Below are 27542 nucleotides of genomic sequence, written 5' to 3' on the forward strand. Positions count from 1 at the left end.
AGTGTAAATGAGGTCTCCCTGCAAATGTGCACAAAGTGGGGGGCTCCGGGGTGTTTTCTGGCTTTTCGCCCTATTATATTAGGGTGACGGGTGAGAGTGAGCTGTGAGGGAGGACATGACCCCCCCCCCCCCCCCCCGGACTTCTATCAAGGATTTCCCATAACCCCCCCCCCCCTTATGTATCACACTGACAGGAATACCCCCCATTGATGTCTGTACATGATAATTATATACAATATGAGTGACCCCTGGGTGAGAGGACACGGACCCGCCCTCCCCCGGGTGAGAGGACACGGACCCGCCCTCCCCCGGGCTCGAACCTGAGGGCAGCACAGCGCTCCGCCTTCTGATTGGTCTGGTCCGTCCCGGCCGCCGTGGTTGCTATGGTAAACATTGCCACAGCGCCGCGTCCCGTCACCTAGGAGACGGAAAGATGGCCGCCGCGGCTAGAAGAGAAGATTGAGAGTGAGAAAGAGAGAGAGAGGGGTGAGTGCGGGGGACCGCGAGAATGGGGGAAGGGACACGTCATATCCCTTCTCCCCCCTCATTATTATTATTATTGTACAGTGTGTGTCTATATATATATATAGTCATGTGACACCCCCCACTGTTTATACATAGAAAGGGGGAGGGGTCTTTCTGTGTGTTACTGCACCCTCTAAGTATCTGGAGCCCCCCAGTGTGAGAAATGTTACTGATCCCACCTACCCCCTCTGCATCAGAGCCCCCCATCTCCATTATATCAGAGCCCCCCCATCTCCTCTACATCAGAGCCCCCTCATCTCCATTATATCAGAGCCCCCCCATCTACTCTACATCAGAGCCCCCTCATCTCCATTATATCAGAGCCCCCCCATCTACTCTACATCAGAGCACCCCCATCTCCATTATATCAGAGCCCCCCATCTCCATTATATCAGAGCCCCCCCATCTCCATTATATCAGAGCTCCCCCATCTCCATTATATCAGAGCCCCCCCCATCTCTATTATATCAGAGCCCCCCCATCTCCATTATATCAGAGCTCCCCATCTCCATTATATCAGAGCCCCCCATCTCCATTATATCAGAGCCCCCATCTCCATTATATCAGAGCCCCCCCATCTCTATTATATCAGAGCCCCCCCATCTCCATTATATCAGAGCCCCCCCATCTCCATTATATCAGAGCTCCCCATCTCCATTATATCAGAGCCCCCCCATCTCCATTATATCAGAGCTCCCCATCTCCATTATATCAGAGCCCCCCCATCTCTATTATATCAGAGCCCCCCCATCTCCATTATATCAGAGCTCCCCATCTCCATTATATCAGAGCCCCCCCATCTCCATTATATCAGAGCTCCCCATCTCCATTATATCAGAGCCCCCCCATCTCCATTATATCAGAGCCCCCCCATCTCCATTATATCAGAGCTCCCCATCTCCATTATATCAGAGCCCCCCCCATCTCCATTATATCAGAGCCCCCCCATCTCCATTATATCAGAGCCCCCATCTCCATTATATCAGAGCCCCCCCATCTCCATTATATCAGAGCCCCCCCATCTCCTCTACATCAGAGCTCCCCCCATCTCCATTATATCAGAGCTCCCCATCTCCTCTACACCAGCGCCCCCCATCTCCTCTATATCAGAGCTCCCCATCTCCATTATATCAGAGCCCCCCCATCTCCATTATATCAGAGCTCCCCATCTCCATTATATCAGAGCCCCCCATCTCCATTATATCAGAGCCCCCCATCTCCATTGTATCAGAGCCCCCCCATCTCCATTATATCAGAGCTCCCCATCTCCATTATATCAGAGCCCCCCCATCTCCATTATAACAGAGCCCCCCCATCTCCATTATATCAGAGCCCCCATCTCCATTATATCAGAGCCCCCCCATCTCCATTATATCAGAGCCCCCCCATCTCCTCTACATCAGAGCTCCCCCCATCTCCATTATATCAGAGCTCCCCATCTCCTCTACACCAGCGCCCCCCATCTCCTCTATATCAGAGCCCCCCATCTCTTTTATATCAGAGTCCCCCCATCTTCTCTATATCAGAGCCCCCCTCCTCTATATTAGAGCCCCCCCATCTCCTCTATATCAGAGTCCCCCCACCTCTTCTATACCAGAATCCTACCATCTCTTCTACATCAGAGCCCCCCCATCTCTTCTATATCAGAGTCCCCCATATATTCTATATCAGAGTCCCCCCATCTCTTCTATATTAGAGTCCCCCATCTCCTTTATATCAGAGCCCCCCATCTCCTTTATATCAGAGCCCCCCATCTCCTTTATATCAGAGCCCCCCATCTCTTCTATATCAGAGTCCCCCCAACTCTTCTATATCAGAGCCCCCCATCTCCTCTATATCAGAGTCCCCCCATCTCTTCTATACCAGAGTCCTACCATCTCCTCTACATCAGAGCCCCCCATCTCCATTATATCAGAGTCCTCCCATCTCCTCTACATCAGAGCCCCCCATCTCCATTATATCAGAGCCCCCATCTCCTCTACATCAGAGCCCCCCCATCTCCATTATATCAGAGGCCCCCATCTCCTCTACACCAGAGTCCCCCATCTCTTCTATATCAGAGCCCCCCATCTCCTCTATATCAGAGTCCCCCATCTCCTCTATATCAGAGTCCTCCCATCTCCTCTATATCAGAGTCCCCCCCATCTCTTTTATATCAGAGTCCCCCCCATCTCTTTTATATCAGAGTCCCCCCATCTCTTTTATATCAGAGTCCCCCCATCTCTTTTATATCAGAGTCCCCCCCATCTCTTTTATATCAGAGTCCCCCCCATCTCTTTTATATCAGAGTCCCCCCCCATCTCTTTTATATCAGAGTCCCCCCCCCATCTCTTTTATATCAGAGTCCCCCCCATCTCTTTTATATCAGAGTCCCCCCCCATCTCTTTTATATCAGAGTCCCCCCCATCTCTTTTATATCAGAGTCCCCCCCATCTCTTTTATATCAGAGTCCCCCCATCTCTTTTATATCAGAGTCCCCCCCATCTCTTTTATATCAGAGTCCCCCCCATCTCTTTATATCAGAGTCCCCCCCATCTCTTTTATATCAGAGTCCCCCCCATCTCTTCTATATCAGAGTCCCCCCATCTCTTCTATATCAGAGTCCCCCCATCTCTTCTATATCAGAGTCCCCCCCATCTCTTCTATATCAGAGTCCCCCCCATCTCTTCTATATCAGAGTCCCCCCATCTCTTCTATATCAGAGTCCCCCCCATCTCTTCTATATCAGAGTCCCCCCATCTCTTCTATATCAGAGTCCCCCATCTCCATTATATCAGAGTCCCCCCATCTCCTCTGTATCAGAGCCCCCATCTCCTCTACATCAGAGCCCACCACCTCCATTATATCAGAGTCCTTTCATTTCCTCTATATCAGAGCCCCCCATCTCCTTTATATCAGAGTCCCCCCATCTCCTCTACATCAGAGCCCCCCATCTCCATTATATCAGAGTCCCCCCATCTCCTCTACACCAGAGCCCCCATCTCCTCTATATCAGAGTCCCCCATCTCTTCTATATCAAAGTCCCCATCTCCTCTATATCAGAGCCCCCCCATCTCTCTATATCAGAGTCCTCCCATCTCCTCTATATCAGAGCCCCCCCCATCTCTTTTATATCAGAGCCCCCCATCTCTTTTATATCAGAGCCCCCCATCTCTTTTATATCAGAGCCCCCCCATCTCTTTTATATCAGAGCCCCCCCATCTCTTTTATATCAGAGCCCCCCCCATCTCTTTTATATCAGAGTCCCCCATCTCTTTTATATTAGAGTCCCTATCTCCTCTATATCAGAGCCCCCCCATCTCCTTTATATCAGAGTCCCCCCATCTCTTCTATACCAGAGCCCCCATCTCCTCTATATCAGAGTCCCCCATCTCTTCTATATCAAAGTCCCCATCTCCTCTATATCAGAGCCCCCCCATCTCTCTATATCAGAGTCCTCCCATCTCCTCTATATCAGAGCCCCCCCCATCTCTTTTATATCAGAGCCCCCCATCTCTTTTATATCAGAGCCCCCCATCTCTTTTATATCAGAGCCCCCCCCATCTCTTTTATATCAGAGCCCCCCCCATCTCTTTTATATCAGAGTCCCCCATCTCTTTTATATTAGAGTCCCTATCTCCTCTATATCAGAGCCCCCCCATCTCCTCTATATCAGAGTCCCCCCATCTCTTCTATACCAGAGTCCTACCATCTCCTCTACATCAGAGCCCCCCATCTCCATTATATCAGAGTCCTCCCATCTCCTCTACATCAGAGCCCCCCATCTCCATTATATCAGAGCCCCCATCTCCTCTACATCAGAGCCCCCCCATCTCCATTATATCAGAGGCCCCCATCTCCTCTACACCAGAGTCCCCCATCTCTTCTATATCAGAACCCCCCATCTCCTCTATATCAGAGTCCCCCCCATCTCTTCTATATCAGAGTCCCCCCCATCTCTTCTATATCAAAGTCCCCCCCATCTCTTCTATATCAGAGTCCCCCCCATCTCTTCTATATCAGAGTCCCCCCCATCTCTTCTATATCAGAGTCCCCCCCATCTCTTCTATATCAGAGTCCCCCCCATCTCTTCTATATCAGAGTCCCCCCCCATCTCTTCTATATCAGAGTCCCCCCCATCTCTTCTATATCAGAGTCCCCCCCCATCTCTTCTATATCAGAGTCCCCCCCCATCTCTTCTATATCAGAGTCCCCCCCCATCTCTTCTATATCAGAGTCCCCCCCCATCTCTTCTATATCAGAGTCCCCCCCATCTCTTCTATATCAGAGTCCCCCCCATCTCTTCTATATCAGAGTCCCCCCCATCTCTTCTATATCAGAGTCCCCCCCATCTCTTCTATATCAGCGCCCCCCCCATCTCCATTATATAAGAGTCCTCCCATCTCCTCTACATCAGAGCCCCCATCTCCATTATACCAGAGCCCCCATCTCCATTATATCAGAGTCCCCCCATCACGTCTATATCAGAGTCCCCCCATCTCCATTATATCAGAGTCCTTTCATCTCCTCTACATCAGAGCCCTCTCATCTCCTCTACATCAGAGCCCCCCATCTCCATTATACCAGAGCCCCCATCTCCATTATATCAGAGTCCCCCCATCACGTCTATATCAGAGTCCCCCCATCTCCATTATATCAGAGTCCTCCCATCTCCTCTACATCAGAGTCCTCCCATCTCCTCTACATCAGAGTCCTCCCATCTCCTCTACATCAGAGTCCTCCCATCTCCTCTACATCAGAGTCCTCCCATCTCCTCTACATCAGAGCCCCCCCATCTCCATTATATCAGAGTCCTCCCATCTCCTCTACATCAGAGTCCCCCATCTCCATTATATCAGAGGCCCCCCATTTCCTCTATATCAGAGTCCCCCTATCTCTTCTATATCAGAGTCCTCCCCATCTCCTCTACATCAGAGTCCCCCATCTCCTCTACATCAGAGCTCCCCCATATCCATTATATCAGAGTCCTCCCATCTCCTCTACATCAGAGCCCCCCATCTCCATTTTATTAGAGTCCCCCCATATCCATTATATCAGAGTCCCCCCCATATCTATTATATCAGAGTCCCCCCATCTCCATCATATTAGAGTCCTACCCCCATATGTTAGCGTTCCCTCCACATCAAAGCCCCCCTATACATGAGTCCCCCCCTAAAGGTCAGTCTCCCTCCATACGTCAGTGTTCCCCCCCTGCCCCATATTTCAGAGTCTCTCCATTACATCAGCCCCCCCCCCCCCAAATGTCCACCCCATACATTGGAATCCCCCTATACATCATTGTCCCTGTTATTTGTCAGAGCCTCTCTATACATTAGAGTTCCCTCTATATGTCAGAGTCTCCTCTATACATCAGAGCCCCCCCATATGTCACAGCCCCCTTTATATTAGAGTGCTCCCAATACATCAGACTCCCCCCCCCCCCTTACATGAGTGTAATATATGTGTAATATATGCCTCTATGTCAAAGTTCACGCCCCATACACATTAGTTACCCCCTTTATGTCAAGAGTATCCCCCGTCCTCCTCCTTTACAACAGGTTTCTCCCCATAAATCAGAGCCCAGTATACACCAGAGTCCCCCCTTCACATCTGTGTCTCCCCTATATGTCAGAGTCCCCCTTCTTATGTTAGTGCCCCCCTTTTATGTCAGAGTCCCCCCCCCCCCCCCCATCACATTACATTTCCCTCATCACCACCATTTGGCTTCAGCAGTGGTGGAGGTGGAGCTGGTTTGGGGAAGTCCAAATTCTGTCCTCCCTGCATGCACCCCCCCCCCCCCCGGGTCAGGGTCATGAGCTGTCATGATTGGGAGGGTTGCCAACACCACAGGGACAGATGAAACCGGGTGTACTGCCCGAGATCGACATCTCTTGTCTTGGTGCTGGTGTCTCCATGAGAGAGATTTCCCCTCGCTTCCTGTCTAGGTGACACTTTTTAAATCTGAACTCCGGGGGGTGGGGAGGACCTAATAGAAATGTAGCTGTCCCAGGGGGTGAGTAGAATGCTGGTGAGGGGGCAGATTTCTCACTAGGTCACATTGCCACGGTCTAGGGTAGCATGCCTGCACCTACCTATCCAGGAACACTTGAGCTGCCCCCACTGCTACTTAAAGTGGAACGTCAGTAATTTTTTCGTCTTTCCATCTAATCTTCTGCCCTTGTTGTTGTTTTAACTTTGGATAGTAAAACATTTTTTTTCTGCCAGTAAATCCCTTATACAGCCCACTTCCTGTTTCTTGTCTGGTCATTAGCCTAGGCTTATGACGTCATGCACAGCTCTCTCTCTCTCACTCTAGTGAGAGTTTGCCAGGAAGGGGGGGGGGGGGGGGATGAGTCATAAGAGGGCCAATGAGACCTGGTGAGGCTGCATTTGATGGGCGCTGGTGTGGCTGCATTTGTAGGGGGCCCCTCAAATGCAGCCACACCAGCGGCTATCAAATGCAGCTTCACCAGCGGCTATCAAATGCAGCTTCACCAGCGGCTATCAAATGCAGCTTCACCAGCGGCCTTCAAATGCAGCTTCACCAGCGCCCATCAATGCAGCGTACCAGTTGCCTTCAATGAATGTTTGCTTGCTTCCATTCGGAAGTCGGGACACAGACACAGTCCTCCACCGCCGCTGCGCCTCTGACACTGTGTGTGAACGGAGCGGCTGCTGCCTGCTGATGCTGAGACTTAGTTACTTGCTGCAGAGAGAAGAGAGTAGGAACACCAGTGTCTGGGTGCCTTAGGCAGCAGGGCGCCCTAGGCGGCTGCCTAGTTTGCCTAGTGGTAGCACCGGCCCTGTGTCTATATACAAGCAGTCACAATGCGGGCAGGGCTGCTGACGACCCCATGTGGCAATGTTTTTAACTATGAACATGGAATTCTCATGTATATACAACTGAATTAGATACTACATAGATCCTGTTAAACCCCCGATGAAGGAGACGACAATCAGCTCTGAAACGCGTCGGGTATAGGATACTGTTTCTCCTTTGTTGTATAATTTGAGTTTTTAGTATTCATGACCATGTTCAGTACCTTGTCTATACTGTTTTTGTTATAATTATATTTTCATATAATTCATTGTTTTTTGGTAGTGTCTTTAAAGTCCCACCCCCCAGGGGTTTTCCTCTTTTTCCTTATTCTCGTGGGATGTGGCGCACTGGGGAACATACTATATCAGAATTCTTTTTCATTTGTGTAGTAATTGTATAAGCTATATATATATTTTTTATTTGCTATTTTTTCCTACAAAAGTGGAGTTTCCCTTTAAGGGCAGGTTTTCTGATGGTGATAACCATACCTGTGCAGTGTGTCATGAACACTTCTAGGTATGTCCCCCATGTGATGGAATTTGAGCCTGCTGATTGGCCGCTCAGGCACAGAGCACTGCATTGTGCGAGGGCAGCGGGCACATATACCTGGTAGCTCACAAGTGATCAACATGTTATTGGAATCCCCTAAGTTCTGGGATTTCTCAAACACAAGGACAATGTATGTAATCTCAGGCAGTGGTATCGGAGGGGGGTGACGGTGGCTGAAGCCCCGAGTGGGTCCCCAAAAAGCCCCGGGCCTCAGGTGGGCACGGTTTTATTATTAGCCCCGAGCAGGGACCGACCTGACTCGGAGCGTGGCCGAGTGTAATAGCAGGTCCCCCCTTCTGGAGCCTGTAGAGCTGATGGACGTCCCACTGGTCCAATGTGGGGACTGTGGGATCCATCATAGGTGCTGCAGGCTCCAGAAGGTGGGAATTACAATGCGGCCGCCACGCCACGCCACTGTGAGAAGATCCCGACCCCACTCGGTGCTGGGGGGAGGGGGGGGGGGGCTCTCCTCTCCTCATCATGGCTCTTGCTGCCTGGAGTCTACTCTACTGTGTGATGGGCACTCCACTGAGTTGCAGGAGGACACCTGAAGTCTGGTCAGGTAGGTCAGTGTGTGTCAGGTAGGTCAGTGTAGGTCAGTGTGTGTCAGTGTGAGTCAGGTAGGTCAGTGTGTGTCAGGTAAGCGTGTGTCAGTTAGGTAAGCAAGTGTCAGGTAGGTCAGTGTGTGTCAGGTAGGTCAGTGTGTGTCAGGTAGGTCAGTGTAGGTCAGGTAGGTCAGTGTAGGTCAGGTAGGTCAGTGTGGGTCAGTGTGTGTCAGGTAGGTCAGTGTGGGTCAGTGTGTGTCAGGTAGGTCAGTGTGGGTCAGTGTGTGTCGGGTAGGTCAGTGTGTGTCAGTGTGAGTCAGGTAGGTCAGTGTGTGTCAGTGTGAGTCAGGTAGGTCAGTGTGAGTCAGGTAGGTCAGTGTGAGTCAGGTAGGTCAGTGTGAGTCAGGTAGGTCAGTGTGTGTCAGGTAGGTCAGTGTGTGTCAGGTAGGTCAGCGTGTGTCAGGTAGGTAAGCGTGTGTCAGGTAGGTAAGCGTGTGTCAGGTAGGTCAGTGTGTGTCAGGTAGGTCAGTGTGGGTCAGGTAGGTCAGTGTGGGTCAGGTAGGTCAGTGTGGGTCAGTGTGTGTCGGGTAGGTCAGTGTGGGTCAGTGTGTGTCGGGTAGGTCAGTGTGGGTCAGTGTGTGTCGGGTAGGTCAGTGTGGGTCAGTGTGTGTCGGGTAGGTCAGTGTGTGTCAGGTACATCAGTGTGTGTCAGGTAGGTCAGTGTGGGTCAGTGTAGGTCAGTGTAGGTCAGGTAGGTCAGTGTAGGTCAGTGTGTGTTGTGTGTGTCAGGTAGGTCAGAGTAGATCAGTGTGTGTCAGGTAGGTCGTGTAGGTCAGTGTGTGTTGTGTGTGTCAGTGTAGGTCAGTGTAGGTCAGGTAAGTCAGTGTAGGTCAGTGTAATGATCAGTGTATGTCAGGTCAGTGTCAAGTAGGTCAGCGCGCGATGGGTAGGTACTACCTCCCCCGGTGCTGGGCTCGGACTTTGGGCTGAAGCCCCTGTTTTTTTTTGCCACCTAGCAATGCCCCTGATCTCGGGTATCAAAGGGTGTTGGCTACACTGCAGGGCTGATTTGTCTTCTTCAGTACAGGTGCCCCATAATAAAATGTATGCTTTTCCAATTCCAGATTCAACAATAAAATGCTGGGACCCGTTCACATCAGACCCCCGGACCCCAGTCCTTTCCTGGGTATGAAGCACAACACTTCCGTTAAACGAGTAAGTCTTTAAATGAGTACTAAAGTGACGTTCATAACACCAATCGATTAGTCAAAGCCTTGTATTAATATTGTTGGAATATGTTTTCATACTTTAAGAATGTGTTCATATCTCATATCCCATTCCTATAGCTGTGCCCATTTTTGTTAAGCATTTCTGGCTCTTCATAACAGCCTGCAAGGGGGTGATACATAAGCGTCCTACTGCTTACAAAAGTGAAAGAACAAATCCCTGGGCACCCTTTAGATGTGCATGTTCCAGGGAGGGACTGACAATAGTCTTAATTCCTAAAGCTTTATGTATGTAACCCGAACATTTTATATTTCTGATATGTGTCTGTGTTACCGTGTACTTGTATTATAAATATCCCGTTCCCTTTGTATTGATTCTTTTGTGTGAAATACCTGATGATTCAGGCAGTCCCGCTGTTTTCCTATTTTACACTGATCATGCCAGGCATGCTTCCCAGGGCGGTCAGTTTTCACTTTTGCATTCTACTTGGCCGCACAGCCTGCCTGTACTCCATTGGTCAGACTTGTGCTGACACACCCACCTGCACAGATCTTCACTGGGAAGGTCAGTGTGCTGCTGTATCTCTGTCTCCTGCTGACACATCCCCCTCCTGCAGCTTTCAACCCCGCCTCTCTAATCCTCTTATGCAGCTGAGAACCGAGGGAATGTGATCACCTCTAAAAGAAGGAAAAAAAGGTACTTTTTTTTATATGTACATAAATGTTTTGCATTTCATTTCTATATTAAAGGGACTGGGTTGTTTTACAAGGTAAAATATATACTTTAGGCTGGGTTCACACTGGATGTGGTGCAGGAACTGCATGCGATTTGGACAGGAATCCTGTTCAAATTACATGTGATTCTGCAGCACTGCAATTTCAGCCGTATGGCTCAAATTGCACCGCATTCACACCAAAATCGCGCAGGACCTTTTTTTTTTTTTTTTTTTTTTGCAGCACCAGAATCCGAACGCATTGGTTGTTCCCACCCATGTGATCCGATTCGGCAAATTGCAATGCGTTTAGCAAACCGATTTTGGTTAATTTAACCACTTGCCGATATACGTTGGCACAATGGCAGCAGTGGGCAAATGGGTGTACCTGTACGTCCCCTTTAATTGGCAGGGCGTATGCGCGCCGGCCATGTACAGCGTGACCATGCCCTCAGGGCCGGCGGAAATTGTGTCACGGAGCCGCTGAACAGGGAAGTGCCTATGTAAAAAAGGCGTTTCCCCGTTCTGCCTTGTGACATGACAGAGATCACTCCTCCCTGTCATCGGGAGCAGTGATCACTGCCATATCCTAGGTAGCCCACCCCCCCCCCCCCCCCACAGTTAGAATCACTCCCTAGGACACACTTAACCTCTTGATCTCCCCCTAGGGGTTAACCTCTTCCCTGCCAGTGTCATTTACACAGTAATATTATAGCACTGATCTCTGTATAAATGAAACCGCCATTACTAGTAAAAAAAAATAATAATAATAAAAATGCCATAAAACTACCCCCTATAACTTTTGCGAAAACCAATCAATATACGCTTATTGCGATTTTTTATTTTTTTTTTACCAAAAATATGTAGAAGAATATATATCGGCCTAAACTGAGGACATTTTTTATTTTTTTATATATATATATTTTTGGGGGATGTTTATTATAGCAAAAAGTAAAGAATATTGCTTTTTTTTTTTCAAAATTGTCGCTCTTTTTTTTGTTTATAGCGCATAAAAAAAAAAAACACAGAGGTGATCAAATACCACCAAAAGAAAGCTCTATTTGTGGGAAAAAAAGTTTTGTTTGGGTGAACATCGCATGTCAGTTAAAGCGACGCAGTGGCAAATCGCAAAAAGTGCCCTGGTCAGGAAGGGGGTAAAATCTTCCGGGGCTGAAGCGGTTAATATACCCATCCGCAGCTGATTGCGTGAGTGGGGTGCGAATTTGATGCGGTGTGGCTTTTGATGCGGAATTCGCTGCGAGTTCCACACTGCATCAATGTGAACTGAGCCTAAAGCGTAACTAAACCCCCCCTCCCCCCCTATTCTTTTCAGCCAAGGAAGCTGCCATATTGGCCTCTGTTTGATCTGCAACTGCCATGATGCTGCACATGTGATCAGTTATGGCACCATTTATTTGATGGTTTGACAGTTTGGTTGAAAGCACAAGCAAATGTGACAGTTTGCATTTCCAGCATTCTGGGAATGTAACTGCTTTTTTAAAACCGTTAAATTGATGGGTTTAGTTCCACTTTAATTCCAGCTGAAGGCATTCTATTTTCAACTATGGAACTGTAATTTTCAAATTCTATTGGACTCAACTTGACATTGACAATAGCTGTCACTTTGGAAAAAAAAATCATACTTAGGCTTCATGCCCACCTAGGCGTTTTTGAGCTGCAAATGGCATAGGCGTTTTTAAGCTGTAAAAAAACCCCAGGACCAGTGCGTTCCGTGGCGCAGAGCTAGAGCTGTAAAAACGCGAATCGCGCACAAACGTGCAAAAACGCGTAACATATTTTCTTTGTTTTCTGAGTGCTATAGCCAAGAGATGTGTTTCTTTAAAAACGCTACTTAACGCTAACGCTAAAAAAACGCGCAAAAACGCCAATGCAAAACGCGGTAAAAATCGCGTTTTTAATGCCGATTTTTACAGGCGTCGGAGCTAGCTTTGCAGCCAGTTTTTTAAAACGTCCATGTGCACGAGCACTAAAAAAGCGGACCTTCAGTCATTTTTTTTATCTTTCCATCTATTAAATCTTCTGCCCTTGTTGTTTTAAATTAAAATATTTTTTTCTGCCAGTAAATCCCTTATACAGCCTACTTCCTGTTTCTTGTCTGGTCATTACCCTAGGCTTATGCCATCATGCACAGCTCTCTCTTTTGTGAGAGTTTGCCAAGAAGGGAGGGGGAAGGGGGGTGAGTCATACAAGGGCCAATGAGAGCTGCAGAGCTGGAGGCGTGCCTCTGTGTAAATCCAGGAAGTGAACAGGCAGCAGCTTTGGCTGTCCACAGTTATAATGGCTGCAGCCAGACTCAGTGGAGGGAGATTTCTGCAGCATATTTGGCAAGTACAGAATCACAGTATATATAAAATAATATGCAAAGTGGTTGGAGGGAAGCTTCAGAATGGCAAAGATGTTGCTATTACAAAATATGTGAGCAGACTGCAGTTCCTCTTTAACCACTTTCAGACCGGACCATTTTGCTGGCTTAAGACCAGACCACTTTTTGCGATTCGGCACTGCGTCGCTTCAACTGACAATTGCGCAGTCGTGCGACGTGGCTCCCAAACAAAATTGACGTCCTTTTTTCCCCACAAATAGAGCTTTCTTTTGGTGGTATTTGATCACCTCTACGGTTTTTATTTTTTGCGCTATAAACAAAAATAGAACAACAATTTTGAAAAAAAAAACGCATTATTTTTTACTTTTTGTTACAATAAATATCCCCTAAAAATATATAAAAAAAACATTTTTTTCCCTCAGTTTAGGCCGATACGTATTCTTCTACATATTTTTGGTAAAAATAAATTTCAATAAGCGATTATTGATTAGTTTGCGCAAAAGTTATAGCGTTTACAAAATAGGGGATAGTTTTATGTCATTTTTTATTAATAATTTTTTTTTTTACTAGTAATGGCGGTGATCAGCGATTTTTATTGTGACTGCAACATTATGGCGGACACATCAGACATTTTTGACACATTTTTGGGACCATTGTCATTTATACAGCAATCACTGCTATACAAATACACTGATTCCTGTGTAAATGACACTGGCAGTGAAGGGGTTAACCAGGGGGTGGCAGTGTAGGGGTTAAGTGTTCCTAGGGGCGTGTTACTAACTGTGGGGGGCTGGGCTTTGTTTTAGTGAACACTGATCTCTGCTCCAATCACATAGAGCAGAGATTAGCGTCACTTGTTGCTAGGCAGAACGGGGAGATGCTGTTTACAACGGCATTTCCACGTTCAGCCTCCCCGTGAGACGATCGCGGGTATCCCCGCAGCGATCAAGTCCGCTGGGCCCGCGACCGGACTCACGGGGGTCCCGACCAGCACGCGAGCACGCCGCCGGCGGCGCGCATGCGATGGCAGGGCGGCATATAGAAATGGACGTACCTGTACGCCAATATGCCTGCCCGTGCCATTCTGCCGATGTACATCGGCGTGCGCCGGTCGGGAAGGGGTTAAAGAGGAGTTTCAGTTTGTAAAAAATAAATAAAAATAAAATAAAGGTCAGCAGCTACAGATACTGCAGCTGCTGACTTCTAATATAAAGACACTTACCTGTCCAGGGATCCTGAGATGTAGGCACAGCAAGCTAACCCATCCATCGGCTGTGGATGCAGGCCCCCGGCATCTTCACTAAGGGAAACAGGAAGTGAAACCTTGCGGCTTCACAGCCTGTTTCCTACCACGCATGCGATTCGTGCTGCACTTTTCTGATTGGTCCCACTGTCTTCTGGGGCCTGTGTGTCCTCCAGAAGGCAGCGGGGCAAGGAGGAGGGAGAAATTGCATAGATCGCTGCAATTGTTGTGCGGCGATCTTACCCAGAAATGGGAGCGGGTAACTGGTTTTGAAAGATGCCAAATTTGGCTGGGGGGGGGGGGGGGGATGATGCAAACAAGAGGGTCTTCCCCTTTTGGGTGGAGCTCAACGTTAACGGTTGTAAATCGAAATGCTTTTTTCACAGATTCAGTTGAGAATTTCCTTCCAAATCAAATTAGAGTGCAATGTATAAAAAAAATCCTCTTAAATACAGTGTATATGAATAGTTTTCATCCCAGGTATTTTGACCACCTTGATTTTTCTTTGTTCTGATTGGCTTGTGTGGTGGGTAGGGCCAGTCCACACCCCGCCATGACTTGAAGGAGTCTAAAGGCCCGTACACATGATCGGATTGTTGGCCAACAAACCCGTGGACTTTTTTCCGAAGGGCGTTGGCTCATACTTGTCTTGCATACACACGGCCGCACAAATGATGGCCAACAATTACGAATGTAGTGACATATTACGTATTTTTTCAGCTCTTTTGCGCCACCTTTTGGGCTCCTTCTGCTAATTTCGTGTTAGTAGATGTTTGGTGAGTGTTGATTTGCGCTTTTCATTTTGCACTTTTCAGTTAGTTTCTGATCGGCCGTTCTTCAGCCAGACACGTTGTGGAATCGGAGGAGATGACGTGTTATTTATTATTGGCCTTGGAGTTATTGCTTTGACATTATTTTTTTGGGTTGAATAATAATGATTTGATTTGATATATTTTCTATATTTTTGGATGCATAGAATGCACTTTTTGGTTAGGTTCCATTGGCAGATATCATGTCTAATTGTATTTGTTTTCTTTTTTAATGCACAATAAAAAAATTGTGTAGAATAATACTTGGCTGTGTGTTTTACTTCTAATGACAGTTTGGGAATAGCAGTTACATTTTATAAAATACAATGTAAAATTGACAAGGGACACCAACATAGTTGTATCTTTGATCTTAAAAATTACAGGATAATGGTGTTGTGGTAACTTGCCCAAATAAAGGAAAAAAAAAGCATAATAATATTATTCTTGATATCATATAAAGAAAAAAAGCTTTTCAAAATGTGTTTGCAATAACTCCATCAGTATCACCAGCAAAGCAGCTTCATTATTATCCCATTAAAGAAGAAGAGAATTGTGCGCTGCATTTCCAGATTTCATAATTTGCCGCGTCGCGAATGTTAATTCTCCATTACGAACGCTAGTTTAAAAGACCGACCGCTGCCGGCTCGTCCTTGCTTCCAAGCATGCGGGTTTGTACTTTGGACTTTTGTCTGACGGACTTGTGTACACACACTCGGAAAATCCGACAACACATATTTGTTGGCGAAAAATTTGAGAACATGCTAGCCAACATTTGTTGGGGGAAAGTCGGACAACAATTGTCCGATGGAGCGTACACACGGTCGGAATTTCCACCAACAACCTCACATCCAACATTTCCCGTCGGAAAGCCCGACCGTGTGTACAGGGCATTACACTCCTATCTGCCCCTCCAGGCTCCCAGCTGCCTACATCACCAGCACCACCACCTGGACAGGGCGGGTATGGCAAAGGCAAAATACCAGGAAAGGTGAAATCTAATCAGATTAATCTTCAGCTTTAAATATTGTGCTGTGTTGGTGTAACATGTCTTGGCTCCGTGTGTTGCAGAGAAACGTCTCCTCTGAGTTGCAGTCCCGATCCATGTCACACAGGAAAGGGAAGGAGAAGGACAGCGTCCTGGGGTTCGAGGTCCATCAATGTCTACACTGGCAGAACTGGGAGCTCGGGAAGGAGTACACCAAACACCTCCTTCTGAAGAATGTCCGCCTGAGGACACAGAAGGTGAAGTACAGGTGAGATACTTTCTTAAATGTGGATCATCTCGTTTTCAAGGCTCTAGAGAACGCCGGTCAAAATTAAATGGTAAAGCTGAACCCCAGGAATTATCTGTATTGCACTGTGACGTTACTGTCCCTCTTCTTCACCTCATGCAATCAGAGAACTCCTTCTATTCATTGTGAATTATAATTCTATTACCCGCTCGCTGATCGTATCACTTACATATACGGCGGCAAGGCAGGCTCTACTGCACAGGATCAAGTACCCAGCACGTGATCCAGCACTTCCGGGTTGGGCATACCTACCAACATTTTGAGATAGGAATGAGGGACACCTACTAGCAAATGTATATAGGTGTAGGACACGCCCCCTGTCACACCCCCTTAAAGGAGAATTAACCCCAAAAAAAAGGTTAATTAAATCCACAGGGGCTTTTTTTACCACCATTATTCTTTTATATTGGCTTTTAAAATTTACAAATGCAGCAATTTAGAAATCAGATGAAAGGTTTAGCTCTGTGAAACACTTTTTGAAAGATAAAAAGTGCATTTTATATACAACTATATAGATCAGACCAAAATGAGGGACAAATGAGGAGGAATGAGGGACATTGCTCCAAATCAGGGACAGTCCCTCCAAATCAGGGACAGTTGGGGGCTATGGGGTTGGGGGCATGCAGTATAATCACAGGAATGTCAGGTACCACAGACTCGATATCCACTGCCATCCAATGACTGTTTCTTTACACAGGCAGAACAGTCTTTATTATTGGATATGTTTTATAGCAGAAAGTAAAAATGTTTTTTTTTTAATTGTCGCTCTTTTTTTGTTTATAACGCAAAAAATAAAAAACACAGAGGTGATTAAATACCACCAAAAGAATGCTCTATTTGTGGGGAAAAGTACATCAATTTTGTTTGGGTACGACATTGCAAGAACGTGCAATTGTTAAGTTAAAGTAACGCAGTGCCGTATTGCAAAATATGGCCTGGTCGTGAGGGAGGGGTAAATATTCCAGAGGTCAAGTGGTTAATGGTGGCAGTGCTGATTAAGCGACCCCCCCCCCTGGACACAGCTCATCACAGATTGGGATAAAGGGCCAATCACAGCGGCCCTTTACCATGTGATCAGCTGTGTCCAATCACAGCTGTTTACAATGTAAATAGACTTGACAGTTATCAGCTCTCCTTTCCTCCCACGCTGTGTCTGTGGGAGGAAAAGAAAGCTGATAAACGGCAAGACTGTCAGAACATCGTTACACTGATCATCAGTGCCCTGATGATCAATGTAGCCCCATCAGTGCCGTCTATCAGTGCCCACCAGTGTCACCTCATTAATGCCCGTCAGTGCCCATTAGTGCCACCTCATCAGTGCCCATCAGTGCAGCCTCATCAGCACAAATCAGTGAATAAGGAAAGTTTCTTATTTGCAAAATGTTATAACTGAAACTAAGAAATCTTTTTTCTTTGTTTAGCAAAAAATGTAAAACTCAGTGGTTCTTAACCACTTCTATGCCAGGCACTTTTCTGCTTTCAGCGCTGTAGCACTTTAAATGACAATTGTGCGATCATGCAACACTGTACCCAAACTACATTTTTATAATTTTCTTCCCACAAATAGAGCTTTTTTTTGGTGGTTTTTGATCACCTCAGCGGTTTTTTAATTTTTGCAATATAAATGGAAAAAAAGATTTAAATAAAAAAAACTGATGGGCACTGATAGGTGGCACTGGATAGGCAGCACTGATGAGGAGCTACTGACAAGCATTACTGAGTGGCACTGATTAGCATTTTGATGGGCCACTGACAGGCATTACTGATTTGGGTACTGATTGGCACTTCTTTGAGCACTGATTGGCACTGTTGTGTGCACTAATCGGCACTGTTGTGCACTGATTGGCAGCAGATGGGCACCTTTTTATGGGGGCTGTGCTGATAATCGGTGTGCTGATTATCAGCACAGACCTCCTGCTGACAGGGAGAGCCACCAATTGGCTCTCCCCGTCAACATGAACCGAGGAAAGCCCTTTATCGGCACTTCCTGGTTCACGCGATGATCATCTGTGATCTGTCACAGCTGACCACGTGGTAAGAAGCCTCTGTCAGAGGCTTCATACTACAATCAGAGGTGCTGCGTGCCCCCCCTTGGTCGCGTGCCAGCTGTGTTATCCTGATCACGTCATATGACATCCGGTCAGGTTATCACAACCACTTTGCCGCCATCATTCTGCTATATTGCGGGCGGCAAGTGGTTAAATACCACCAAAGAAAGCTCTATCTGTCTTAAAAGAATTATAAAAGTTTCATTTGGGTACAGTGTTGCATGACCGTGGAATTGTCATTCAAAGTGTCACAGCGCTAAAAGCTGAAAATTGGCCTGGGCAGGAAGGAGGTGAAAGTGCCCGGTATTAAAGAGGTTAATGAGGGATATCAAATCATTTTGTAGACATGTTAGTATCTTCACTAGGGATGAGCCGAACACCCCCCGGTTCGGTTCGCACCAGAACTTGCGAACGACCCCCGCGTTCGGTACGAACGTTAGAACCCCATTGAAGTCTATGGGACTCGAACGTTCGAATTGGAAAGTGCTAATTTTAACGGCTAATATGCAAGATAGTGTCCTAAAAAGGGTTTGGCGACCTGCCTCCTGCCTCAGGGGACATGGGTCACTGCAAAAAAAAGTTTTAAAAACTACCGTTTTGGCGGGAGCACTGATTTTAATGACGATTAAAGTGAAAAAAAAAAGTGAAATATTCCTTTAAATATGGTGCCTGCGGGGTGTCTGTAGTATGCCTGTGAAGTGCCACGTGTTTCCCGTGTTTAGAACAGTCCCTGCACAAAATGACATTAAACGGAAATAACACCATTTAAAACTGCTTGCGGTTTTAATGTTATATCTGGTTCCTGCAATATGGTTGAAAATCATTGAGAAACATGGCATGGGTAGCCCTCCCTGCCCATTACCAGCCTATTTGGGTCTTGTACGCATATTAAGGGGAACCCCGTACCCATATTAAAAAAAGGAAATGCGTGTGGCCCCCAGGCCCTATATACTCAGAACAGCAGTATACAGGCGGTGCAAACAAGACAGGGACTGTGTAGGTTTGTTGTGTTAAGTTGAATCTGTTTGTCATTTTCAACCGGTACATTTTTAAAGTGTAACTCCAGTCAAAAAAACTATCTTTAAGCTTTTTGGAAAACATAGGGAAGGGTTATCACCCCTGTATAATTTGTTTTGTCGTCCATCTTTTTTCATCTCACTTGCTGCTGTCTCCTTGCGTTTGCAAGTAGGAGATGTTTGTAAGTTGGATGTTTGAAAGTAGGGGCCTGCCCTATATTATAGCGGTATGTACTGGGTACAGAGCACGCAGACAGCACGCACTATCTCCTAACACTACTGACTGCAAGCTCTATTATTAACCACTTGTTAGCCCAATGTTTGCATAAAGTGAAAGATGAAGTTATGCTGAGTAAATAGATATCAAACATGTCACTCTTCAAAATTGCACATGCCCGTGGAATGGCGCCAAACGTCGCTACTTAAAAAATCCCCATAGGCGACGCTTTAAATATTTTTTTACTGGTTACATGTTTTGAGTTGCAGAGGAGGTCTAGGACTAGAATTATTGCTCTCGCTCTAACATTCTCGGCGATACCTCACATGTGTGGCACATGCGAGCACATGGGGACATGGGCGCTTTAATTTTTATTTTATTTTTTTATTGTTCATTTTACTTTATTTATTTTAGTTTGACATTTTTTTTCCCAAAAATATATTTTTGATCACTTTTATTCCTATTACAAGAAATGTAAACATCCCTTGTAATAGGAATATGGGGTGACAGGTCCTCTTTACAGTGAAATCTGGGGGGTCAATATGACCCCACATCTCACCTCTAGGCTGGGAAGCCTGAAATAAAAAATAAAAAAAAGATTCTGGCTTTGATCGTACTGGCGAGTTGGTAGAAGCACCGGAGGGCGGTGAGGGGTGGGGGGCGTCTATGGCTGGGTATTTCAGGGTATCACCGAGTATGGCTGGGTATCTCTGAGTATGGCTGGGTATGGCAATTTATGGCAGGGTATTACAGAGTATTGGCGGGGTATTGGCGGGGTACTACAGAGTAATAGCAGGGTACTGCAGAGTATTGGGGGTACTGCAGAGTAATGGCGGGTACTGCAGAGTATTGGGGGGTACTGCAGAGTAATGGGGGTTACTGCAGAGTAATGGGGGGTACTGCAGAGTAATGGCAGGGTACTGCACTGCAGAGTAATGGCGGGGTACTGCACTGCAGAGTAATGGCGGGGTACTGCACTGCAGAGTAATGGCGGGGTACTGCAGAGTAATGGCGGGGTACTGCAGAGTAATGGCGGGGTACTGCAGAGTAATGGCAGGGTACTGCAGAGTATGCACTGGTATTGCAGAGTATTGGCAGGGAATTGAGGGGTTAAATTCGGTGAGCAGCGATGTGGGCACTGCAGATGCAGCCCACATCGCTGCTGACACCGATCTCTTTCCCCTCCGCTGTACCGATCAGTACAGAAAGGGGAGGGAGGAACAGGCGTCATAACATGACGCCGGTTTGTTTCCAAGTGATCACTCCGTCATTTGACGGAACAATCACGTGGTAAACGGCCGCTATGAGCGGCCGTTTACCGTGATGCGCCGGGTCCTATGGACCCGGCGGTCACGGATGCTCTCGAGTGCGCACACCTCGGGGCACGCGAGAGCAGAATTCTGGGAGGCCGTTAATTAACGGCCTCTCTGAGTTAAACAACCGCCCTGAAGCCGTTAATCGGCAATGGGCAGTTGTTAAGTGGTTAAAGCTAGATCACTAGCTATATAGGTGAGGTGAATATAGTGGTGTATACTGCAGTCAGGGCACAGACAACAACCACTACACAGCAGCAAGATAGGAAATCAGCCAAAAACGATTGGTGTGTACTGTGTTGAAGGTACACAGAACACCCACTGCTTCAGATGCAAAGTAACACACTACAGGAGGCCGCCTTAAAGGCGGCCTTATATAGTGTGGGGCGTGCACTACACAGCCTGAGCTATGATTGGCCACAGGCAGGATGCCTGTGGCCAATCATGGCTCTCCTCGCTGCCGGCGCTGCGATTGGCCAAGCATGCGGGGTCACAGTGCATGCTTGGCCAATCATCGGGCAGCAATGCACTGCGCCAACGCAGTGCATTGTGGTCCGCGCGCGCGTCACTCGAATTTTGACGCGAACGGCCAAAACGTTCGGAATTCGCCGAACGCACGAACAGCCAATGTTCGAGTCGAACGTACGTTCGACTCGAACACGAAGCTCATCCCTAATCTTCACGTGCTCACCATGGCACCTTTGCTTTAGTTTGTTGGCCCCTGCACTGTTGTCTTACAGTGGAACTAAAGGCAGAACTTTTTGTTCCTTATGGATAAAGTAAGGGAGGGTTATAACCCCTGTCTTTTTTGATTTGCTATCTGTGTCCCACTGGGGGGATTTCCCTTCACTTCCTGTCCCATAGCCAAAAGAGGAAGTGAGAGGAAATCCCCAATCCTCAAGTAAAGCCCCATTTATTTGAATGGGTCACACTCGACTGGTGCTATGCCCGCCAAAGGGGACAAAAGGAATAGTTTTTGGCTGTGGCATGTGTACACCCCCAGCCACTGCATCTACAGCTAAAGGGGGAGCAATTAGGGGGTGTTTCAATCACTAGTATGAACAAGCCCTTACACAAGTGAGTAATAAAGAAGATGACTGGTTGCATCAAAATCAGTTTTACATTGGGAGATTTTCATGCAAAGGGGTTGATTTGCTGAAACTGGAGAGTGCAAAATCTGGTGCAGCTCTGCATAGAAACCAATCAGCTTCCAGTTTTTATTGTCAACGGTTAATGGAAGAAGCTGAAGTTAGAAACTGATTGGCCACCATGCACGGTTGCACCAGATTTTGCACTCTCTGGGTTTAGTCCCTTATAGGCTAATTACTCTGATGATCCCACATTTTATTAACCAATAATCTTCTGTTTCACAGCCCTCCTGCCACCATCTTCTTCAGTACATTGTTCCCTAAGATGGTCACACTGAGTGCCGGGACTTCATTCTCCCTCCCCATCACCTTCCGAGCCCTGGAGAAGGTACAGTCTTCTGATGTATACATGACTGATCTGCATGTCAAATTTGCAATTTATAGTCCATTACACATGACATATAATCTTGGACATTGTCTATGTATAAATCCAGTATAAAGACCTTGCAAGGAAAGTCAAACTAAGACCACACATTTTTCTTTTTAGATAAAGGGAAGGTTATAACCCTGTAAGTTTTTTTCTTTTTTATATTCTATGCCCCGTTGGGGAGATTTCCCTTCACTTCCTGTCCCACAGCCAGAACAGGAAGTGAGAGAAAATCTCTCCAAAGGGAGTGAATCCCTGGTTGTCACCAGAACTAGTGCCCCCTCTGGAAGATTTCCCCTCTATCCCTGTTCTGGTGACAACCCAAAATTTGTGATTGTCTTTCACTTTGAGTGATAATGGTAAACAGGATAAATAAGAGTGGATGAATCCCCCTACTGGGGGCACAGACAGCGATAAAACCTGATGGGGGTTCTAATCCCTCTCCACTCTACTTTAATATAATCATGAGAAAACCATAGAGTTAAGCTGGCCATATATTCTAGAACTTCCTTGTTCAATTTCCTTTAGATTTTCCTTCAGCTATGTAATGCAAGGGCCTGCCAGATTGTATACAAACTGAAAGTGTTTAGATTTGACCTCATATTATATGATTTTGGTAAATCTGAAGGAAAATTGTACAAAAAAATTAGATTAATGTATGGCCAGCCTTAGCCATTGCTGATCATTCTTTCTTAAAATGCTAGTTGCCTGGCTGTCATAATGATGTATTTAATGCTTCCTGGGTCACTGACCTAACAAAAAATGTCTAGAGATAAAGAAACCTGTTACAGATTTACAGCATGCATATTTCTGCGCTTGTGACCAGACATACAAGGTCAGCAATGGCAGCCCCCATACTATTCCCAGTACAGAGTTGCCTATGGTAATAGAATGGTAATAGAACGCCAATGATTTGGGGACCAGATCTGCCACCGGTCCATCACATGTATGGTGCTCTGCTGCCATCTAGTGGTAGAAGGCAGGAAAAGCATACAACTTTCCTGTGTTTATGAACTAGGGGAGATGGATACACTCAAAATCTGGTGCAGCTGTGAATCACCTAATGCCCCGTACACACGAGCGGAATTTCCATACAAAAAAATCTTGGATGGTTTTTCTGATGGAATTCTGCTCAAGCTTGGCTTGCATACACATGGTCATACAAAAGTTCTCTGAACTTTCGACTGTCAAGAACGCGGTGATGTACAACGCTACGACGAGCCAAGAAAATGAAGTTCAATGCTTCCGAGCATGCGCCGAATTACGGCGATCGTTGTTGCGGCGTGTCAGTCTGACACACCGCAACACCGGTCTAGGTAAAGAGCCTCTGACGGAGACTCTTTACTATGTGATCAGCTGTGTCCAATCACGGCTGATCACAGTGTAAACAGGAAGGGCCGTTGATTGGCTTTTCCTCACTCGCGTCTGTCAGGCGCGAGTAGAGGAGTGCCGATCGGCTGCTCCTCTGACAGGGGGGTCTGTTCTGATTGATTATCAGTGCAGCCCCCCTGAGGATGCCCACACTCGACCACCAGGGACGCCACCAGGACCACCAGGGATGCCAACCTCTAGTCACCACCAGGTATGCCACCCATGGCCACCAGGGATAACAATCAGTGCCCACAATGGATGCCAATCAGTGCCCACAATGCATGCCAATCAGTGCCCACAACGGATGCCTTCCAATCAGTGATGCCCATCAGTACCATCCATTAGTGTACATCAGTGCCCATCCATGCCCATCTGTGTTGCTTATCAGTGCCCATCCGTGCCGCCTATCAGTGCCCATCAGTGCCACCTATGTGTACCCATCAGTGCTGCATATTAGTGCCCATCATCAGTGCCCATCAGTGTCACCTCATCGGTGCCCATCAGTGCTGCCTTATCAGTGTCCGTCAGTGCAGCCCCATCAATGCCCATCAGTGAAGGAATAAACTTACTTATTTCCAAAGTTTTGTAACAGAAACCAAAACAATTTTTTTTTTCAAAATTTTCGGTCCTTTTTTTATTTGTTTAGCAGAAAATAAAAATCCCAGAGGTGATCAAATACCACCAAAAGAAAGCTCTATTTGTGGGAACAAAATAAAAATTTGGGTACAGTGTAGCATGACCGCGCAATTGTCAAAGTACGACAGTGCAGAAAGCTGAAAATTGGTCTGGGCAGGAAGTGCCCGGTATTGAAGTGGTTAATCATAAATAAATATAGAGGTGACCCGTATTCATTTAGTGCCTTCATATTCTGATCTTCTGTTCTATAGCGTGATTATGAAGACTCAATCGCTTTCGAGACAGAGGAAGGGATTTTTTCCGTCTCCTTGCAAGCTACACTCCCCCGCCACGCTGCCACCTTTCCGGAGGAGCTGACCTTACCTATGTGTGCTGTGTTTGACTCCTCAGAGGCCAAGTTTGTCTTGCAGAGCACATGGTGAGTGTTGTTGTTCTATACCGAGAACTGCCTGCAAATACGAGGTGCATGCACCGAATGGAAAACCGAAAATGTAGGATGCACTTGGCCGAAAACCAAAACCAAAACTAAAAATGACAGTTTTTTTTTTTAATATTTATATTTTTATATAAAATTGTAATATATTCGACTTTTTAATTATTATCATGAATGTAAATGAATTTGAATTTATTTTCAGCTAATATCATCACCTTTAGCGCAAGAAAAGTTCAAGAAAAATGCATCCCTTTAGGCCAGGATCACGCTATTGCAAATTGGATGCAGGATTCCCACATCCAATTTGCATAGCAGGAGATTGTGACCGGCTCTCTATGGAGCCGATTCACACGGCTCCATCGCAGCTCTGGTGTGAATTTGCACAGGAGCCTGCTGTGTCTTTTGGTCCCTTTCAGGTCCGGCTTCAGCCCAAAATTTCGGGCTAAAATCGGACATGAAGTGGTGAACGAGGACGCACCGGACCCCTGCTGTGAGCCGCACCGGCATGCAGTGTGAACCCAGCCTCAAATTCTATGTCACCGGTCCCAAAAAAGTGTCAAAAGTGTCTGATTTGTCCACCGCAATGTCGCAGTCCCGCTAAAAATAGCTGATCACCGCTATTACCAGTAAAAAAAATGTTTTTTTACTTTTTAAATTATATTAAAAATGACATAAGTATATCCCCTATTTTGTAGATGCTAGAACTTTTGTGCAAACCAATCAATATACACTTATTGCAATTTTTTTTTTTGATTTTTTTTACCAAAAATATGTAGAAGAATACATATTGGCCTAAATTGATGAAGAAATAAATTTTTTACTTTTTTTTTTGGATATTTATTATAGCAAAATAAAAAAAAAATATATTTTTTTAAATTGTCGCTCTTTTTTTGTTACATAGTTACATAAAAGGTGAGGTTGAAAAAAAGACAGTCCATCAAGTCCAACCTATGTGTGTGTGTGATTATATGTCCGTATTACATTGTATATCCCTGTATGTTGTGGTCGTTCAGGTGCTCATCTAATAGTTTTTTGAAACTATCGATGCTCCCCGCTGAGACCACCGCCTGTGGAAGGAAATTCCACATCCTTGCCGCTCTTACAGTAAAGAACCCTCTATGAAGTTTAAGGTTAAACCTCTTTACTTCTAATTTTAATGAGTGGCCACATGTCTTGTTAAACTCCCTTCCGCTAAAAAGTTTTCTCCCTATTGTGGGGTCACCAGTACGGTATTTATAAATTTACATCATATCCCCTCTCAAGCGTCTCTTCTCCAGAGAGAATAAGTTCAGAGCTCACAACCTTTCCTCATAACCAATATCCTCCAGACCCTTTATTAGATGTGTTGCCCTTTTGTATTCGCTCAATTTCCAGCACATCCTTCCTGAGGACTGGTGCCCAGAACTGGACAGCATACTCCAGGTGCCGCCGAACCAGAGTCTTGTAGCACGGGAGAATTACTGCTTTATCCCCGGAGTTAATCCCTTTTTTAATGCAAATCCCTATATATAGCGCAAAAAAAAAACCCTGCAGAGGTGATCAAATACCCCAAAAGAAAGCTCTATTTGTGGGGAAAAAAAAAGGACATCAATTTTGTTGCCCTTTGTCTTTAAGGGGGTAAATTCTTACAGGGCTGAAGTGGTTAAGCTTTGCAAATAAAACCTGGAAGCTGATTGGTTTATATGCAGAAATGTACAAGATTTTGCACTTTCCAGTTCTAGTAAATAACCCCCCTTGTGTGATCCTCCAAATCACCACTTCCACTCCAAAAACTGGTTAGCTTCCACCTTTAATTGGAATACTGCTCACCGTCTCCATGGGACCCTAAAGCCTCATACACACGATCAGATTTTCTGACGGGAATTGTGTGATGACAGGTTGTTGGCGGTAAATCCGATCGTGTGTACGCTCCATCGGACAATTGTTGTTGGATTTTCCACAGACAAATGTTGGATGGCAGGCTTTAAAATTTTCCGTGGACAAATGTCTGTTTTTGCCTTTTCCGAGCGTGTGTACACAAGTCCGTTGGACAAAAAAAACAAGTAAAAACACCCATGCCCGGAAGCAAGGACGAACCAGAAGGGGTTGGTCTTGTAAACTAGCGTTCGTAATGGAGAATTAAAGGGGTTGTAAAGGTTATTTTTTTATTTTCTACATAGGTTCCTTTAAGCTAGTGCATTGTTGGTTCACTTACCTTTTCCTTCGATTTCCCTTCTAAATGTTTTTTTTCTTTGTCTGAATAGCTCACTTCCTGTTTCTCCTCAGTAAACTTCACACCATCATCCGAGTGGTGTTTAGTCAGCCAGAACAGCTTACTGAACAGCTTACTGAGGAGGAACAGGAAGTGAGAAATTCAGACAAAGAAAACAAAGAAAAAAAAACATTTAGAAGGGAAATCGAAGGAAAAGATAAGTGAACCAACAATGCACTAGCTTAAAGGAACCTATTTAGAAAATAAAAAACGAACCTTTACAACCCCTTTAACATTCGTGACGCAGCAAATTATGTAATCTGGAAATGCAGCGCACAATTCTCTTCTTCTTTAATGGGATAATAATGAAGCTGCTTTGCTGGTGATACTGATGGGGTTTTTGCAAACTCATTTTCAAAAGCTTTTTTTTTTCTAGTGATATCAAGAATAATATTATTATGCTTTTTTTTTTTTGGACAAGTTACCACAACACCATTATCCTGAAGTTTGTAAGATCAAAGATACAACTATGTTGGTGTCCCTTGTCAATTTAACATTGTATTTTATAAAATGTAACTGCCGACTCCCAAACTGTCATTTGAAGTAAAACATACAGACAAGTATTATTCTACACAATTTTTTTATTGTGCATTAAAAAAACAAAACAAATAAAATTAGACATGATATCTGCCAATAGAAAACCAAAAAGTGCATTGTATGCATCCAAAAATATAGAAAATATACCAAATCAAATCAT

The 27542-nt window shown here is 45.8% G+C and overlaps 1 protein-coding gene across 1 annotated transcript in view; it reads left to right on the top strand.

Annotated features, from left to right (window-relative positions):
* The first annotated feature begins 402 nt into the window (after positions 1-402).
* Positions 403-27542, top strand: part of CFAP65 (cilia and flagella associated protein 65) — a 122761-nt gene continuing 95621 nt past the window's right edge. Inside the window, exons 1-5 of the mRNA XM_077447862.1 lie at positions 403-486; positions 9543-9633; positions 15822-16006; positions 22013-22115; positions 24413-24579. Coding sequence (XP_077303988.1) covers positions 9556-9633; positions 15822-16006; positions 22013-22115; positions 24413-24579 — 533 coding nt within the window. The 5' untranslated portion in view covers positions 403-486; positions 9543-9555. The remainder of the gene's footprint in view (positions 487-9542; positions 9634-15821; positions 16007-22012; positions 22116-24412; positions 24580-27542) is intronic.

This window comes from Lithobates pipiens, unplaced genomic scaffold (genome assembly GCF_037356315.1).
Source record: "Lithobates pipiens isolate NorthernLeopardFrog02 unplaced genomic scaffold, aLitPip1_a1.2 Scaffold_22, whole genome shotgun sequence".
Lineage (NCBI taxonomy): Eukaryota > Metazoa > Chordata > Amphibia > Anura > Ranidae > Lithobates > Lithobates pipiens.